This window comes from Diorhabda sublineata, chromosome 1, assembly GCF_026230105.1.
Source record: "Diorhabda sublineata isolate icDioSubl1.1 chromosome 1, icDioSubl1.1, whole genome shotgun sequence".
Taxonomy (NCBI): domain Eukaryota; kingdom Metazoa; phylum Arthropoda; class Insecta; order Coleoptera; family Chrysomelidae; genus Diorhabda; species Diorhabda sublineata.
Window position 1 is genome coordinate 17,838,901 of NC_079474.1, and position 18,569 is coordinate 17,857,469.

The 18,569-nt window shown below is 29.2% G+C and overlaps 4 protein-coding genes across 4 annotated transcripts; 3 read left to right on the forward strand and 1 right to left on the reverse strand.

Moving 5' to 3' along the window:
* The first annotated feature begins 63 nt into the window (after window positions 1-63).
* On the forward strand, window positions 64-6,199 carry LOC130443496 (polypeptide N-acetylgalactosaminyltransferase 1-like). Its single transcript, XM_056778175.1, has 7 exons — window positions 64-873; window positions 3,449-3,612; window positions 3,672-3,950; window positions 4,101-4,348; window positions 4,483-4,712; window positions 5,301-5,523; window positions 5,598-6,199. Exons 1-7 carry the CDS (start codon window positions 524-526, stop codon window positions 5,811-5,813), a joined length of 1,710 nt encoding a protein of 569 aa, XP_056634153.1. The 5' UTR covers window positions 64-523; the 3' UTR covers window positions 5,814-6,199.
* Window positions 6,200-6,909: 710 nt separating this feature from the next.
* Window positions 6,910-10,007, forward strand: LOC130448572 (solute carrier family 25 member 35-like). Its single transcript, XM_056786024.1, has 5 exons — window positions 6,910-7,187; window positions 8,359-8,630; window positions 8,683-8,921; window positions 8,980-9,205; window positions 9,527-10,007. Exons 2-5 carry the CDS (start codon window positions 8,387-8,389, stop codon window positions 9,721-9,723), a joined length of 906 nt encoding a protein of 301 aa, XP_056642002.1. The 5' UTR covers window positions 6,910-7,187; window positions 8,359-8,386; the 3' UTR covers window positions 9,724-10,007.
* Window positions 10,008-11,292: 1,285 nt separating this feature from the next.
* Window positions 11,293-14,737, forward strand: LOC130448474 (solute carrier family 25 member 35-like). The gene is made up of 5 exons (XM_056785927.1): window positions 11,293-11,542; window positions 11,947-12,213; window positions 12,374-12,612; window positions 12,667-12,895; window positions 14,067-14,737. Exons 2-5 carry the CDS (start codon window positions 11,970-11,972, stop codon window positions 14,309-14,311), a joined length of 957 nt encoding a protein of 318 aa, XP_056641905.1. The 5' UTR covers window positions 11,293-11,542; window positions 11,947-11,969; the 3' UTR covers window positions 14,312-14,737.
* On the reverse strand, window positions 14,623-18,529 carry LOC130448653 (NECAP-like protein CG9132). Its single transcript, XM_056786149.1, has 4 exons — window positions 18,333-18,529; window positions 18,041-18,246; window positions 17,601-17,985; window positions 14,623-17,126 (listed from the first exon to the last, which is right to left on the reverse strand). The coding sequence occupies exons 1-4, from the start codon at window positions 18,416-18,418 to the stop codon at window positions 17,078-17,080; spliced, it is 726 nt and encodes a 241-aa protein (XP_056642127.1). The 5' UTR covers window positions 18,419-18,529; the 3' UTR covers window positions 14,623-17,077.
* Window positions 18,530-18,569: the final 40 nt, after the last annotated feature.

The following is an 18,569-nucleotide window of genomic DNA, read 5'->3' on the forward strand; positions in this document are numbered from 1 at the left end:
GTTGTGCTTTAATTATATTATCGATTGTTAATGTTTTATACATCAACTTGTGACCTTTCATTTGATTGTATAATATGACTTTTTACTTAAAAAACATGATAATCTTTTTTTCCATTTTATCATCTATTTATTATTACTTTTAAGCCTTTTTACTGTTATTCTTAACATTTTCTAAATTATTTTATTATTTTTAATTCATCTTTCCTTTCAAATCCTAATACTGGAGAAAGTATTTAAAGTAGGCAACGTTGTACAAAATCAGTAGGGATTGATACACCATAACCTCAAATTTGACGTATACAAAAAAATGCTATTGTTTATACTACATATTATTTGAAGTAACAGTTATATCAAGTTTTAGTCTTCCGGTAGTTTAAGTGTCGATAAAGTCATACTTAAATATAACGGTGTTTAAAAAATATAAAAATTTGCATAATGCCAACGACGCACGATACATACTAAAATCAACAGATAAAATGTGCTTTTAGGTAGAGTATGATCAGCATAGAACCAACCAAAAAATATGTTATTAAAATGTATTCGACTGAAGAAAATTTACGCAAGGTGTATTTTTATACTCATAATAATAGTCTGTTTAGTCATAATAACATCACAATTTTTACCAAAAGATAATCAAAACAACAGTTATAAACATAGTAAAGTAAGTAACAATTTAAGCCAAATTTTCGAAAAAAAGTTAAGGGACTACGAAAGCAGAATTATTCCTAATTTGGGAGATAATGGAGAAGCAGCTTTTTTAGACGGGAAAGATGCAAGGGACGGCGAAAAAGCTCTAAAGAAATTCGCTTTAAATACAGTATTAAGTGATAGAATGCCTTTGAATAGAAAACTTAGGGACCCAAGAAACAAAAAGTGAGTATTATAGAAAATTTTATTATAAAAACAACTATCAAAAACTATCTTTTTTGTCAATTTTATGTCCTTGTTAAAAAGTGAATGTCTCGAGATTTCTATGAAGCAAATATTTTAATGAGTAATTGTAATTTTTTCATTACAAAAATAACATTCTGAATAAAAGAGATGGTACTTTCACATATTTAAATGACCTCAGGTGTTTTTAAATGATAATAAACATGATTTATGTTTTTTTTATAGTATTGTTTATTAGTAAAATATTATTAATAATAAGTTGCAGACGTAGAAAGTGCAAAAATTATATCAAATAATCAAACTAATAGTCAGCGAATTAATTTTTAATATAACTTCTGTTCAAACTTTTATTGAGACTTCTATTCTGATTATTAATAAAAAAAAATAGATAGAGCTATAAAATTAATTTCACCCGATTTATTTACAAAATTAAAAAGCAAAACTAAGAATACAAAAAAATTACATATTATTTACTCTATACCATGTTTGAATTGCCAAAAAAATTATATAGGAATGACTATTCAATAGTAGCTTGGTATTGGAGGTAGTGGCCCCCGCCAAAGGCGAATAACACATAAGGATACAAAATTTCCCAAAAATTCAAGTAAAACACAAATAATTCATGATAAAAGTATGAAGTAAAAATAACTACTTTCATAATAAGTTGCACACAATAAACATTAATGGAGTGAATAACAAACACTATTTATTTATCAATGAATCACTATATATAAGAAAAAAGTTGCATTGTTCATATGAACGATTCTGGCTACCTAGCCTAGTGACTGTGTGATCATAACAAATGAAATTTTCGTTAGAATTGGCTTTTTAAAAACAATAATTAGTACTTTTTTATAAATGAAGTATCCAACGACTCACACAACTTTGGTTAATGAAAATTTGTTACTTGGCATTTCAGAAAAACTAATTTGAAAATAGGTTTTAAGATTATAATTTTATCTTGCATTATAAAGGCCGCTTGACATAATGCAAATAACGTGCAAGAAATTGCATGCAAGAGTCTGTAAATAGTAAAAGTAAAAAAATTCCTAATCTCAAATTTTATCTAATATTTTGTACTTAGTTTAACAATGAAAATAATGAAGCTAAGTTTTACGAAATTCAGCTGATCTGTTAAGCCAAAAGTAACTAAAAGTCTAAAATGTAGCTGCCAGAAATCTTTGTTGTTTCTAGAAGCCGCTTGAAATGACAAGACAACGTGCAATGTAATGCAAGACGCAATATATCAAAAGCATGCGCAGTTGTTTCATATAAGATCTCGCACTTGTAACTATATCGATTAAGTGCCATTTTCATTGAATCTAAGTTTGAATTTTATAGAAAACTGAGTTTCTGTACTGCTTGTATTACGTTTTATTTTCCTCGGGAGTTTTTTTAAATGTTTCTACATCCATTCTCAACTAATTTTTCTATGTTTTCTCGTCTAATTCTCTAGCTTAACTGTGACCAGAATCCAAAAGCAAGTCAGAGGCAGATAAAATTATTGCTATTTTTTGAGGTTATGAATTTTTTTACTTTTGGAATTTTTATTAGTGGCAACCATGTTGCAATGGTAAGAGACTTGCATAATAGATATGTTCTTAGTAGCTGCACTGGCAGAACTAGTTCAGGAAGTGTACACTAAAGCGTTCTTTGTAGCGGAACCAGCGCTAGTGTCGCTGCTCTTAGTAGTAGTATATAGTTTTCACTATACTGCTTGCATTGGGTCTATAGTCAGTTCATCCAGCGCAGTGCAATAAGTGTAATATGGAAATGGTGGCACTACATCTTCGTCATCAGACAAATGTAAAATATCAAAAAGTATTAAATCGTTTTCCATTATTGTTAATACTACGAGGCATGAATCACATCAAATAACCTCAGATACAACAATCAACAAATGCTCCATTGCTCTCTGAACTACCCTGCACTGTATCATTTTTTGTATCCGATCGAACTAATTCTATACACTCATGAACTAGCCTCACTGGTCCAGTTCCAGTGCAGCTACCAAGAAGATACCAAATGTCAAACAACGAATAATATTTCTCTATGTAATACTTTGATCTTGCAACAAATTATTGCATGTTGTCTTGCATAATGTCAAGCGGCCTTATTTCATATTCTCCACTGCTCTGGAGTTTCATAGTGTCTCACACTTCGAGAAAATGTTGATAGAGGTTAAATTTTCTGCGCAACTGAATCTACTTGTTTCGTTTTCTACTAAGTCTGTCCATTAAGGTGACTGTGCCCGATTGGATACTGGTTATAGTTTCCCAGAAGAGTCTTAATCCCTATAAGTTGTCCTAGTAATTCGATTCACCTTTTTTTATAATGCTTTTTCTTGTTCTTGTTCTGTAGCTGATACCATAGAAAGGTTCAGGTCCTATGAAGAGTTTGTTTGCTTTCAACTGTTTTGTTTCACTCCACTTCAGAGTGACCCAAACCATTGCATTGTAATTTTATTTTTCTTGTTTAACTTATTCAATAATTCTCAAATAATACAAAATAATTCTTATAATGAAAACATCTGTCTCTATATAATTGATGATTTCAGATGTAAAGATTTTACGTACGATCCAAAACTTAAAGCATCAGTAATTGTGATATTTTATAATGAATTACTAAGTGTCGTTTTACGTACAGTTTGGAGTGTCATTTTACAAACGCCCGGCAAACTGTTAGAAGAAATTATACTAGTAGATGATGCTAGTACTGAAGGTGAATTCATTATATCACAAGATTATAAAACGTTGATAAGACTTTTCAAATATTTTTAGAGTCTTTGAAAGGATTGTTAGATTATTATTTAGAAACGCGTTTGAAAGAGCACAGAATCAAAATAGTTCGACTTAAACATCGTTTGGGACTTATCCGAGCCCGTCTTCAAGGCGCTAGAATAGCCCAAGGTGATGTTTTAATCTTTCTGGATGCTCATTGTGAAGCCACCGTAGGCTGGGCTGAACCACTATTATCCAGGATAGAAGAAGACAGAACAGCGGTACTAGTTCCAATTATAGACGTTATAGAAGCTACCAATATGGCTTATTCCACAAATGGTGAGTTGGGATTAAGTACTAATCAACTGTTTTTTACCAGAATAATAGTTGGAATTTTTTTTATATCAATTGCTGTTCACTTATTCTTTGATTATGGTTATTTTGGTTTTAACGAATTAATTTTTGGACATTTGTAATTTTTTTTTCTAGGTGATACTACATTTCAAGTAGGAGGATTCTCTTGGTCTGGTCATTTCACATGGATAGATATACAGGAAGAGAAAGATAAGAATAAATTAACGCCCGTTAAATCTCCAACTATGGCAGGTGGATTATTCGCTATTGAAAGAAACTTTTTTTGGGATATAGGATCGTATGATGAACAAATGGACGGTTGGGGTGGAGAGAATTTAGAAATGTCGTTTAGGATTTGGCAATGTGGAGGTCGATTGGAAACTGTGAGTTAGTTTATTCAAACAATTACATATTGTAATTGTAACTATTCGCTAACATATATAATTAAATAATATATAATAAAATAGGACCTGTTTCACGGTCTACATCAGTGGACGAGTTAATTTTTAAATTTCAGGTACCGTGTTCGAGAGTCGGTCACGTTTTTAGAGATTTCCACCCGTACTCTTTTCCCGATAACAAAGATACCCACGGTATTAATACAGCTCGTTTGGCTCACGTCTGGATGGATGATTACAAGAGATTTTTCTTTATGCATCAACCCGGTTTAGAAAATAATCCCATTGTAGGTGATTTGACCCACAGGAAACAATTGAGGCAAAAATTGAGATGTAAACCGTTCAAATGGTGAGTTGAAATGTGCATCATCCCAAAATTGAACTTATATATATATATATATATATATATATATATATATATATATATATATATATATATATATATATATATACACTATCTTTTTTAAGAAACGACATTATTTAATTTAATGAAGGAACTAATGATTGTAGTAAACACAACAAATTAAGTATTGCAATAATTGTTTTTGAACAATTATTAAATTCTAATTTTTGAGCATAGAAGATGGTAGCGTGTTCCCCAAGCGCCTATTTTGGGGTGTCCTCCACAGAAATCTGCTCCAGCCAAGCCATTTATCTCGGAGTCTATGTACCAGGTGGCTCCATTATTTGTAGTTCTTCGAACCGGAAATAAAACTAAATAATATTCTACCATTCCTAGTGGCGATTTTTGAAACTACTGACCCATTTCACTTTCATTTAAGTATAACTACAACAAATGTAACAAAATATGTCCTCAATTCGATATTTTAAATTTACTGAGTTGTGTCACTTTAATTTTTAGGAACTTATTTGGATTTGAAGTTTGAAAATTGGAATAGAAAGTTGTAAAACTTGATTTTTGTTATAATTTTTCTAGGTACTTAGATAACGTTTACCCAGAAAAATTCATTCCGGACGAAAACGTTTTTGCCTGGGGTCAAGCTCGTACTGAATTCGAAATGTGTCTGGATGATCTCCAATTAGGAGACGACAAAGTTGGACCGTTAGGTCTATACCAGTGCCATCCGTTTTTGGCTATGTCGCAATATTTTTCTGTAAGTCAAAAAGGCGAATTGAGGAAAGAAAACACGTGTGCAGAGGTATAACTAAACTTCAATTTCCACCATATTTGAATTTGGATGTTGGGGGTTTGTAAGAATGTTTTTTTTTTCAGGTTTTTAATGGGTACGATGTACAGTTGACTGCTTGTCATGGACATCAAAGAGAGCAGTACTGGGTTCTATTTAAAAACGGTTCCATATATAATCCGGTGGTGAGAAAATGTTTGAGTAGTGAAGGTGTTGATAACGGTAAAGGAGTAAAAGTGGAAGACTGCAAAGATAGCGTTTATCAGAGATGGACTTTTACGAATATTAATAATACAGTTTAATTTTTTTTTCAATACAAATCAGGAATCGATATTAAAAAGAATAAATTCAAAAAAAATCCGGTGCTGGAAACCAATTTTTTTAATGTCTACTAGACAAAACCATGGGATAATATTGTAATTTTAACCTTCTGTTTTTATTTCGCCAAAAAAATTATTAAAAAAAATCGTGTCATGATTTATGCTCAATATAGTATATATCTTAGTGGATTTTATTCATTCGTCACTTCTTGTGACAAGTTAATTAATTTCAATGGTTGTGTTTATAAACAAAAAAACTCATATATCACAATTGTTTTTTTCCTATATTTCTCAATTTTCCATATATTGTATTGTTTCCCTGTTATAGCAATATATTGTTGAAATAAATGCTATTTTTTTAAATAAAATTTCGTTTTTATTACATTTCTGATAACTGTTAGTGTAAATGGCACTTGAAATCATTTAATCGAAATAATGAGAAAATAAAAAAAAATAAGAAATTAAAAAATTCTGACATGAACCTAAGTCAGTCCATATTTTGGGAAAAATTGAAGCCCTTTAATCGAAATAATGAGGAAAAAAAACATTAAAAATCCTAATATGTACTTATGAGTCCATATTTTGAAAAACTTGAATCCCTTTAATCAAAGTAATGCGAAAATTAACAGATAATCCTGATATGTATCTGAGTGAGTCAATATTTTGCAAAAATTCAACATCGTTTGATGGGAGGAATGAAAAAATAAACAACAAAATGCACATCGATTAAAGAAATAAAAAATCTTTGACAGAACGTGATGTCCAAGATATAGATTCGTTCGCAGACACTCCGAATATGTTCTGAATATTTTCTGGACATCTAAAATGCGCATGCTTTGTTCAGAATAAGTTTTGAACATACATACGAACGATTTATAAACATCTAAAATTATAATTTGAATTCAAAACTAGCTAAGCAAATAAAATGTATATAATTAACTGGCCGAAGACTTATTTTTGATATTTGTTGTCCGATGATAGATTGGATGTTTTCGGAATTAGAACATGTTTTATTAGCACCGCGAACGCACAATTTGAAACTCCGCATGACAGAACATGTTCAGGATATCTACTGTGAACAAAGCTTTTATTTATGTCTCTAAATCGTGTTTTAGGTCTTTTCTGATTTAAGATTAGTTTTTTTTTATTTTTTAAGGGGACAATAATTGAAAAAAAATAACAATCGAAAATAAAATCGATTCCACATCATTCGAGCATATTATTCGATTATAGATAAGAAAATATAACTACATAGTAAACGTTGTTTATTTTCGTAATAGCAGTTCATCACTATGCGGTATAAGATCTTTAACTATTATTCTCGTTTATATTACAATAAGTGACTATAATTAATAGGTAAGAATATTAATTACTCAGTTTTAAGAATAACGTTTAACTAATTTTAAGAGGTTATTTGATTCGATTGTGACTATTATTTCTATTACCGTTTACTTTCATATTTTTCTACACTAAACAATTGAAATTTAATTAGTAAAAATTTTCTACAGATAATGTTCTTTTTTATAAAAACGTAAATGAATTTCATAATCTAAAATAGAAATACGAATGCATGTCAGTAACTTCAAATTATTTATTGTTATTATTGTAGATTCAATTGTATATTATGATGTAATATTGCCGAATTATTGTATAATAATCAAAGGAAATAAATACCTTTCAAATCAAATATAGTGGAATTTTTTCATTTTTATTAATGTATAATTTAAAAGGTGTGTAATAAACGATTGTATTAAAATTACAGAAATTTGCCAAATAATTATTGTTTTTCATATGCTTATCATTACTTAAATATAACAAAACCTTGATTGTTATTTCTCAAGACCTGCGTCACAAAATTGTAATTTCGATTTCTTAAACTTGTCTCAGTGGATTTATCTAAAAGTAATGATAAAAATTTAATTTTAAGATAGAAGACTTAGGATCCCCCATCCATATTATATACCTATCTCTGTAATTTTAGTTATTTTAAATTTATGTGTGCTCAGGAATTATTTTTACGTAATTATTTAACCGATTTTGTAAATGCTTTTGGTAATATCATAAGAATGAGATTTAAATCAAATCAATAAAAAAATAACCTCAAAACTTTAAACAGTTCTAATCCTTTAATATCCTTAATTTTTTGTTAATTTTATATTTTGCTTGTTTTTAAATTATTTTCTTGTTAATTTTTGCTTGTACGGGTTTTCTATGGGCTCAAAAGACTAGTAAGAAAAATGAGCAAAATCCAGGAGCTTGTTGGTTATTAGTAAATTTTTTGCTTTAAAAATGTAAATAACTTTTTGTTGCTTGTTCTAAAGACTATTATTATAGCAAAATGCATCTGAAACAAATTTTTAATGAACTTTATAGTATTTAAAAACAAATGTTTAGTCAACAATTTTTGATTCTAGTGTATCGATCTCAAAAACTAATTTATATTTCATTACTGACCCTTTGGGCAACTAAAATAGCAAAATATATCAGCAAAAAATTTCTCTTTTATACTTAACTTTCTATTTTGCAGCAGTAAGTTTTCTTAATATAATATCATCATGGATTTTGTAATAGCAGCTTCAGCTGCTATGGGCGCATGTGTATTCACTAACCCCTTAGAGGTATTAAAAACCAGGATGCAGCTTCAAGGGGAATTAAAGGCGAAAGGACAACATGCTGTCCATTATAGAAACGTTATACATGCTAGTTATACGATCGTAAAGAATGATGGAGTGTTAGCACTACAAAAAGGACTTGTTCCCGCATTATGGGTCCAACTGTTCCTTAACGGAATGAGATTAGGTAATAAACACAGTATCACGAGATTTCAATTTATATTAAAAATAATTTTAAGGGATCTATAGATTTGCTGCAAATAATAATTTAATGCACGACAAAAATGGAAACTTGATATTCTATAAATCGGCTATAATAGCCGGTATCGGAGGTACAATGGGACAAATTTTATGTAGTCCATTTTTTCTAATAAAAACTCATCTTCAGACTCAAGCTGTTGATAGTATTGCAGTCGGATACCAACACCATCATCAAGGAACTTGGGGTGCTGCTAAAACTATTTTCAAAAAAAACGGAGTGAGCATAATTGAATTATATATAGATACACTATTTATAGTAATTTTTTCTTTTTGAGGTAAAAGGACTTTTTCAAGGTGTAACAGCTTCTATGCCAAGGGGTTTCGTGGGATCTACATCTCAGTTGATTGGATTTGATTATTCCAAACAATATTTGTTACAGTACGATTATTTCAAAGATAAAAAGCTTCTGACGGCTTTCTTAGGAAGTATGGTGGGAGGAGTAGCTATTAGTTTTGCTATGACTCCATTTGATCTTATAATGACGAGGCTGTACAACCAACGTAAGTTTATGTATACTTACCTACTAAATTAGGTTTTTTCACATGTCATTTTTGAATTATTCATAATAAATTCCTTTTTTGATATTTCATATTTTATTGATGATTTTTTTGTATGTATGACTTCTCAATCCATTTTCCAAATATTGAGATGTTTGTCCCATGCAAATAGCATCACAATTGTCACAAGAAACTTCATATATTATATTACATTTTTTTCAATTATAGACTAGTAAAATAATTTTCGTAATATCTGTAATGACTCATTCTAATTTTTAATTTACTAAATTTTGGTATCTGGAGTGAGTTGATGTATATTTTTAGCTACCGACAGTCATGGTAATGGAATACTATACAAGAATTATATGGATTGTGTTACGAAAATATACAAAACGGAAGGCCCATCAGCCTTTTATAAAGGTGTAGGGCCAATGTATCTTAGATTAGGTCCACATACTGTTTTGTGTCTTGTATTTTGGGATTCTCTGAACGGGTTATATTGTAGATTCAAAAAATCATAATTTTTATTGTTTTTAGTATATTTTTAAACAATTTTTGTTTAAAATCATTCTTTCGAATATCCACTGGATATAAGTATCTGCAGAAATGATTTTATTAGGTACAAACGATAAATTTTTTATAAAATTTTCCAATTTGTCAAAATTGGGTTTTCAATTTTCAAACAGCTACATTGTACTATATAAATTTAAGACTTTAACATGCCATTTTCAAATTTTAAAGAACCTATTATAAATATATATTTTATATGTTGTTTTATCTAATAAATTGTAATTTTGTTTAAAAATTTTTTTGTTTCTTATCTGTAAATAAATAACATTCACGATTTCTCCAATACGAGGCGTGCATATTTCTAGCATTAGCAGCACTGATTGTTACTAACGTTTCCAGTGTAAATATTACAATGTTGATAATCTCAATCACAACATTTTGTCTTTTTTTAAAGGATTCATGTTGTGATGTGGCTATAATAGCATTACACAGTGGTCATTTTCAATACCAGATGAAGCCGTTTTTACGTTCAAAATTTTGAAAATCAATTCGAACTAAAAGAAAATCAAAACTAGTTTCTGTCATTAATCTTTGTTTCCACATTACCAGCCCAGAAATACAATAAACAACCTTTGTTTTCCCACAATCTTTAGCTCTTTATTTAACTTTTGCACACAGAGTACTTCAATCTTATTTTTAATACGGGAGTTGTTAGAAAAATTATCGAGACTTTGATCTAATGCAGTAGTAAAAAGTACAAACGCCTCCATTTTAGCAAAACTTTATGTCCATTCTTTCAATTTAAATCCCAACAAATTCTTCAGAACATTTTAGAATCCTCCTCTATTATATTCAATAACTGCGTAATATAGTTCCAGGAAAAAGAAGAGTAACCTAACCAACTGCATTATATAATTATGCAAACAATTTGTAAGTGGTAAAATAAGATTTGTTTCTCTCGACTTTTGTTAACTTAATCTCCATTCTGTCAATCTGAAGCCCAATAAATTCTTAAGAATATTTTAGGGCAATCCTCTAGTATATTTCAAAAGTGCGTAATCATATAGACAAAGACCAAGTGATGGTTGAAAGAAGAATAATTTAACCAACTTTACATTTCTTTGTAACCAACAGAGTGTTTAAATGAAAAGTTTGTACCACAGTCTCAATTAAATTATGATTATATGAATTATATATTATAAATTTTTTATCCACTTTGTTTATGTTCAATTATAGAAATTGCTCTATTTTGCTGCTGGGTCAGCTAGTATGTTGATAGAGGTTTCTAGGAATTTAGGTGGGGTCTTTTTTGTCCAACGCTTATCAAAATAAAAAATTTTTCTTTATTCTATCAGTTATGGATTATGTATCAACTGTACAAAAAACCAAAAAAATTATAAAATAACCTCAAATTACGGGGTGACCCTAATTTTATACTCGGCAGTTTATTTCCATTATACTGTGTATTGCCTTGAAAAAAAAAATGTTTGAAAAATAGTGTTTTAGTGGACTCTGGACCATTCAAAAATTATTTAAATTCCTTTAAACAACTTATGATCCACCTCACGTATATCTAATCTGATTGTACAAATATTAGGCTAAGATTCACGTGTTTTTATATAAATCTACAAAGAATGGATTGAACGTTATAAATATTACGCCGCGTCATTTATATACTTCTCGCGTCAAATGAAACATCGGAATGTGACAAAAGTAGGCTAAACGAAAAATAATTTTTTTAGGTTATGATCCAATAAATGGATTCGTTTCTAAATTATTCCAGTATGTATCAAGAAAATTTATAATATATTTTTCCAGAATGTTCATAGGGTAAGCTATACGTATAAGGGTTTTATTTTGTACTTCACTCTTTTAAAGTGTCTTAGCATATCAGATATCTAAATTTATTTAGTAACACATTCTGTAACTATTTTACAGAAACATCTCGAAGTTTCTATATTAGTATTAATAAAGATACCTCTTGTTTAAAACTAACAAATTTTATCGATTTGTTCCGCAATAAACGACGTATTTTCCTATTTGAAATGAAACTACTATTACGTAAACATTTTTAACGTTTACAACAAACATTTATATAAACAATTTATTTTCACAACGCAAAATATACTAAATCGTTGACATTGACATTCCCTGTTAAGTGTAAATTGAAAATGTCTACTACTCCAATAGTCGGAAAAATAACTTATCGATCCACGTAATATTTTTACTTTTAGGTTAATAAACTCATATAAAAACAATGGATTTTGTAATTGGGGGTTTAGCGGCATGTGGAGCTTCGTTTTTTTCCAATCCATTAGATGTAGTCAAGACTCGTATGCAATTACAGGGTGAATTACAAGCTAGGGGCAAACATCAAATTTTTTATAAAAACGTGTTTCACGCCTGCTATACTATAGCAAAAAATGAAGGAATAAGAGGACTGCAAAAAGGACTTGGCACAGCATTGTTGATGCATTCTGTTAGGAACAGTACTAGATTAGGTGAATCTTTGTACTTCACAGTATGCTTTTTAGTTCGACAATAGTACGGGTTTATATGAAAAACAAAATACGAATTTTCAAGATTGATTTACTCGATTATTTCCGAAGAATTTTCATTTATATCATTCCAAACACAAAACGAATGTGATAACTTTTGTAGGAACGTATCAGTGGTTGACAAAGAGAGGTTATGTAACAGATCGTAATGGGAAAACTATATTTTATAAAAGCTTTCTTGTTGGTGCTTTATCAGGTGGCGCTGGCGCATTCCTAGCAAGTCCTTTCTTCCTAATCAAAACACAAATTCAATCACAAGCTGCTAAAAGTATATCAGTAGGTACTCAGCATGGTCATACGAGCGCTGTAGCCGCGTTTAAAACTATATATAACAAAGAAGGAGTGAGTGAAAAATGATCAAAAAATGTTGTTTGTATTATTTTTGTACATTTTCAGATATTTGGTTTGTGGAGGGGGGCAAATGCAGTAGTTCTACGAGCTGTAATAGGCTCATCATCACAACTAACATCTTTTGCTATAGTCAAAGACTTATTGAAAGAACGCAACATTGTGTTCGCTAAAAACCCTGTACTGACGTCATTTGTTGCTAGTATTGCAGGAGGTTTAGCCCAATGCATACTAATGAATCCGTTGGATTTAGTTTCTGTTCGACTGTACAATCAAGGTACGTATAAATATAAACATACTTACTTATTAGTCCTTTTTTATTTGTTTTTGATGAAGGACGCCTGGATTTTTGGTATTTTCTGATTGGAAATTACTTTTGAAACATATTTTCAATGAGGAAAGACCTAAAATGGAGAGAATTTATCAACAAAAACATTGACATGCCATAGATGTGTCATTGGAACAGGGATGTCATATTTAGAAAGTAGTGTGTCGTATATCGAGAGAATGTAAAACAATGAGGTTATGTTGAAATTTATTATATAAAACTTTTTTTCTCTAATTTTAATTCTAATCTATTTGAAATATCATTTCATACATTAGGGGTAATGAAATTCTAAACGTTGGTAGCAGTGTCGCATTGATCTTCGACGTTGCGAGATTGTAGCTAAAACTAAACCATTTATTCTTTTTTGTATTTTCGTCATTTATTTGTATTAAATAAGTAATTAAATACTATATCAGTTATTTTTAGTTATTTAGAAGAGACTTATCGAATACCTTATCATCGAGTAGAAACCAATAATGCTTATATTGTAGTTTAATGCAATACAAGTTTGTGAATTTTTTCAACCAATTCGTTCTTAAAACAACAGTTTTGCAGTGAAGATACTAGATGTGATTCTATCTTCATCTAACGTAATTCGCCTGCATCTAAAAGTTCCCTTTGATATATGATATTTAGTTTAATTTGCTATTAAGCACAGTTTTCGAGAAAAATCGATTAGATTAATCAAATTTTTGACTAATAACTTTTAAAGGATTCTTTCAGGAGGAGCTTTTAAATGAAAGTAAATTAAGTTAGTTGTACATAAATCACATCACAGAAGATTTTCTGGAGTATCTACTTGAAAAATGTATACGTAATTGATAAAGTGCATAAATTTTTATGTTGCTCTAACAACTGCATACCGAATACCCTGTTTAAACTAACACTTCAATTACACTATCTGACGCGCGTTTTGATAACCAAGTTATCGTCTTCAGAAACTTAAATCTAATATCTTGACTTACCTGATTTATACTAAATTTTCCCACCAATAAACCTTCTCCCACGAAAATTAATTTTTGTGGAAGAAGATATTCAGTATAAATATCACCAACCAACGGTTCCAGAAATTCCAACTTAACTAACAACTGGAGTTTATAAACATTTCCATTTGTTTTAGGCATAGACAAACATGGTAAAGGCCTCTTATACAATGGCATTATAGACGCTTTTATAAAAATTGGCAGAAAAGAAGGAATCCTAGGATTTTATAAGGGTGTTACTGCTAGTTATATGAGATTGGCCCCGCATAGTGCTTTATGTTTAGTCTTTTGGGATATTTTGAAAGATTTGCAAGAAAAATATATAGATAGACGTACACCAGCAGTAAAATTGAAAAGTGTGAATAAGAAATATGATAAATGAAATTTATTTATATATTTTTTTAATACCGGGTATTTTATGCATTTTTTTGTAACAAATATGTCTATTTACAAGGTAATTTAACTAATAACTCGAAAAAAAAAATCTTTTAGGTAATATTAAAACAAGTTTTTTAGGATCCTAGACATTAATAACAAATTTCAAAATAATAAAGTCTTTAACTTGAAATATATTAAATATTTTGAATATTTTATCAAAAACTGTGTGGAGTATTAGAATTAGGTCAATTTTGATTTCATCTTTGAATTTTCTCCAAATAATTTCACTTTACTTTTAATTTAATTGATTAAACATTTTTTATTTATATTTTTACTGGATAATCAGCAGTATTTATTGATGTTATTTGTAAATAAGTATTATTAAATTATTTGGCTAGTCACAAATATAATTTTATTATTAAAATGTAAATATATGGTGATCTCAATAAGACCTTTAACTAAATCCAACTCCTACATAGATATATAAAACTTGGACTTATTTGGACTAAAGAAGATTTATCACAAAAAATTCATCCATTTGTGGCTATTTTGACAGTCAGTGTTGTATAGGGAGAACTGGGAGTTGTCGATTATGTTAGTCTACGACAGTTCGTCATAACATAACAATGGTATAATAAAAGGTTTGGTAAACTGAAATATCTTATATTCGTATTCTACGATATATTATATCCAATGAAAATAACTTAAGATTGGAATGTATTCTTACAAATTAATCTTTGATAAAATTACATCGTCAAAACGTACCTTATCTAAATTTACAAAAGAATGAACACATTCTTTTACACTTTTTTTTCTTCTAAATTAGCGATGTAGGAATCGAAGAGTCCACAAAAATTACCACTATTCTTAAAAAAAATCTTTAGGTATTACTATAATTTTGTACATAACATTTTAATAAAAAGTGAAAGATTTTTCAGAAGAAATTTATGAATAGGGAAACATCTACTTTTACACTGCATGTAAAGTACTGGAAATTCTGTTGTTACTAAACAGGAAGTCACAGATGTTAATAGAAAGTTACATATTGATCATATAGTTATTACTCTATAGGAATAAGGAATCACCATTAGGTATTCTTGTGAATGTTAAATAACTAAACCATGAACCAGAAGAATGTATAGAAGATAAATTACTTTTTATGATGTTTTTATTTGAAATCATAAAAATTGATGGGAATCAAAATAAAATGTGAGAAATGTAATCAGAAGTTATGTAGGTGAAGAAAAATTTGTAGTAGTTTAATCCCATTTCGTCATAATTTATTTTACGTAGTTACACTTTAAAAGAAAGTTGTTAATTTTTTAAAAGAAATGTTACTCACACATAGATCTGTCTTTTTACTGCATGTTTAGTATCAGAAACACTAATTATACAATAAAAAACAAAATGAAAATAATACGAAGATATAAGATACATTTTACTCCTTTGACTAATATTTTATAGGATAAAAGAACTTTCTTATTTTTGTGAAGTTTTTCAGTTGTATAACCAAACCCCCACCAAAACAGAAGGAAAAATCATTAAGAGAAATGTAATTAACAATATTTCAACATCCATTATGTGAGAAAACACTATTGAAGTTTTTTTTACTGTTTAATACATTTTTTTCATATAGCTATAATTTCAAAGGAAAGTGGATAATTCAGAAGAAATCTGTTACTCGTGAATATTGATTTCACAAAAAAACTGTCATTTTGTAAAAAAAGAAAAAATGATAAAATTTCAAATGAAGAATCTCAGTATTTCGACATCTGTTAATTGGCATTTGTGGACTCTACATAGTATATTAATCTCACACTAATCAACATATATAAGTATCAACAGTGCATAAATATTATAATAACAATAATAATGAAAAAGGATTATTAAATACCTCGAGAGATTGAGAGAATAAAACAAATCGTTAATAATTTTAGTAGAATGTATACTCTCATTACATGCTTATTTGTTTCTTTTACTACAAAATTTCCTGTATTTCGATATTAACATTTATATATCATTTGGAATAAGAAAATAACGTTAATACATTAACATTGAGAACACCCCATATAAAGCAATATAAAATACTTGAAATAGTATAACAGATTACCCAATAATAGTGTGCTTAAATTTATTAAAATATGCCAGGGATTGATAATTGAAATAAAATTTAAAATTCTAATTAGTAAAAGTGAAATTAGATGCCATGATGATATGTATTTCGTGGCATAATTAGTAAGTTCTAAAAAAGGGGTTAGGAACTAATAATTAAGTAAACAATTGGAATCCCTGATTTCAGTCTGAACCTATTAAGAGAAATAGAATTATTTTTCTAACATTGCACGTTTTAAATGGAAAAAAATCATCGTTAACCTTATATCCGCCATGAGCAATTCAAATTTTTTAGATTACACCAACATATCTTTACAAAAATCAATAATTTTGCATATAAATCTTGTTTACTACACACCTTAGGCAGGTACATAATGATCCTCATCAAAAATGACTACAGAAAGTTTACATGTAAGTTGTTTAAAAAAAATTGTAATAAAGGATCCAAAACAAGATTATACCACAAAACAAGATACCGGATAAAAAAAGCTAAGGAAGGAAACTGTAAAATAAGCCATAAACATATTAAAACACTATAATAATTGTCATTCATGATGAGAATATATGTTTTCTACTTAGAGCTGATAATGATTATACAAGTTCTGTTCTATACGTAAGTATCTGTTTTCAAATTTTCACTTGTCCTACATTTTGGTAATTAGAACTGCACCCAGTTGCTATTCCTTGCCTGTTGATCTGCAGGAACACTGAAAAAAATATATTTTTATCGAAATTGCTTTCTAAAACTAATTAAACAACATAATACAATCAAAATCTGTTATAATGTCAACAAAGGACCAACATGTTGTAAAAAATTGAGATAAAATAGACATTGAAACAACAGATAAACAGGAGTTCCCTGGGGTAGAATTCTGGAATTAGTGATCTACATCCTTTATACAACTAGCCTACCAATGGAACATTTAATGGTAATACAGCATTTCATGATCATCCTGAAATGTCTTTAAATATCTATGCAAAACCAACTAGATCAAATGTAATGGTTGGAAAAATGGACAATTAGGATAAATAACTTGTTGTTCTGTTTCTAAATCCAATTTTCAAAAAAACTGGTTAAATTAAATGGAAAGTTTCATATAACTTAATTAGAAAAAAAAATACTAGTAAATATACAGCAACAATTCAATGATATTAAATTAAAACCTACTTAAAAGACTTACCTGGATTCTGCAGATTTGAATTCACTCCAAGAATCTCCAGAAGCATTATTTGCTGTAGGAGCATGAGAAGGGGATACTGCAGGTGATGAACTTGTTGGAGGCGGAAGTTTGCCGCTTGGTGGTGGTGGTGGTAATAGTCCCAATCCTCCGCCAGTAGTTTGTATTCTTGACCTTGTAGTACCTTCAGATCCATCTTTCTTTGTTATTTTCATGTTTATCTTAATTGTTTCTCCTTCTTTGAAACCCAAGTCTAATCCAGGAAGTTCTGGTTCTTCATTAATTTGTTTTTCTTTTTTAATCCACTTGAAATGATCTTGTAGAGCGACATTTAGATCGAAAGAGTCTGATCTGTCTCCAAAACCTATACCAATAAATGCTGTTCTGCCTGAAATAAATCATTAATTTTATGAAAAAAAAAAAAATTTATAACCAGTTATTACCATTATCATCCATAATACGGAGAACAAAATATCTGGATGAATCACTAACAGGTTCAATAGCAATCCCTGGATAAGTGTCAATAGGACATTTTGCGAATAGTTCTCCAGAATTTTTATCTTCCAATTTAATAAACAATTCGTTGCCTTTTGAAATCAATCTCATCCGACCTGTCCATGATGGTTCCGCCAAATTCCAATCAGCAGCTCTAAAATACAAATAAATTATTATAGATTATTACTTTGTTATAATTATCGGAAGTGGGTGGATTGAAAATATTTTATAACGATTTACCTGTAATTTCTGTTTGATGCTCTAGGTGGAATGTTAAATACAAATACTTCAGGTTTAACTAATAACACGCTTTCGTAAGTATCCATTTTTGATAATTATAAATACTATTTAAAAGTATTTTTACCTTCTGTTGCAAAATACTTTCAAAAATGATACGTCATTAATGTCACTATTAAGTTTACAAACGTCTGGTGTTCTTCTTTTTTCTTCAATCTCTTCATTTTTCATGTAAATAAA

Bases quoted from the DNA above. Each gene is read 5' to 3' on its own strand.
- LOC130443496 (XM_056778175.1), top strand. From the start codon at position 524: ATGTTATTAAAATGTATTCGACTGAAGAAAATTTACGCAAGGTGTATT. The intron at 3,613-3,671 runs GTGAATTCATTA...AAATATTTTTAG, and splicing joins AGATGATGCTAGTACTGAAG to AGTCTTTGAAAGGATTGTTA. The intron at 3,951-4,100 runs GTGAGTTGGGAT...TTTTTTTTCTAG, and splicing joins TATGGCTTATTCCACAAATG to GTGATACTACATTTCAAGTA.
- LOC130448572 (XM_056786024.1), top strand. From the start codon at position 8,387: ATGGATTTTGTAATAGCAGCTTCAGCTGCTATGGGCGCATGTGTATTC. The intron at 8,631-8,682 runs GTAATAAACACA...AATAATTTTAAG, and splicing joins CCTTAACGGAATGAGATTAG to GGATCTATAGATTTGCTGCA. The intron at 9,206-9,526 runs GTAAGTTTATGT...GTATATTTTTAG, and splicing joins GACGAGGCTGTACAACCAAC to CTACCGACAGTCATGGTAAT.
- LOC130448474 (XM_056785927.1), top strand. From the start codon at position 11,970: ATGGATTTTGTAATTGGGGGTTTAGCGGCATGTGGAGCTTCGTTTTTT. The intron at 12,214-12,373 runs GTGAATCTTTGT...TAACTTTTGTAG, and splicing joins TAGGAACAGTACTAGATTAG to GAACGTATCAGTGGTTGACA. The intron at 12,896-14,066 runs GTACGTATAAAT...CATTTGTTTTAG, and splicing joins TGTTCGACTGTACAATCAAG to GCATAGACAAACATGGTAAA.
- LOC130448653 (XM_056786149.1), bottom strand. From the start codon at position 18,418: ATGGATACTTACGAAAGCGTGTTATTAGTTAAACCTGAAGTATTTGTA. The intron at 17,986-18,040 runs GTAATAACTGGT...GATTTATTTCAG, and splicing joins CCGTATTATGGATGATAATG to GCAGAACAGCATTTATTGGT. The intron at 17,127-17,600 runs GTAAGTCTTTTA...TATTTTTTTCAG, and splicing joins TTCAAATCTGCAGAATCCAG to TGTTCCTGCAGATCAACAGG.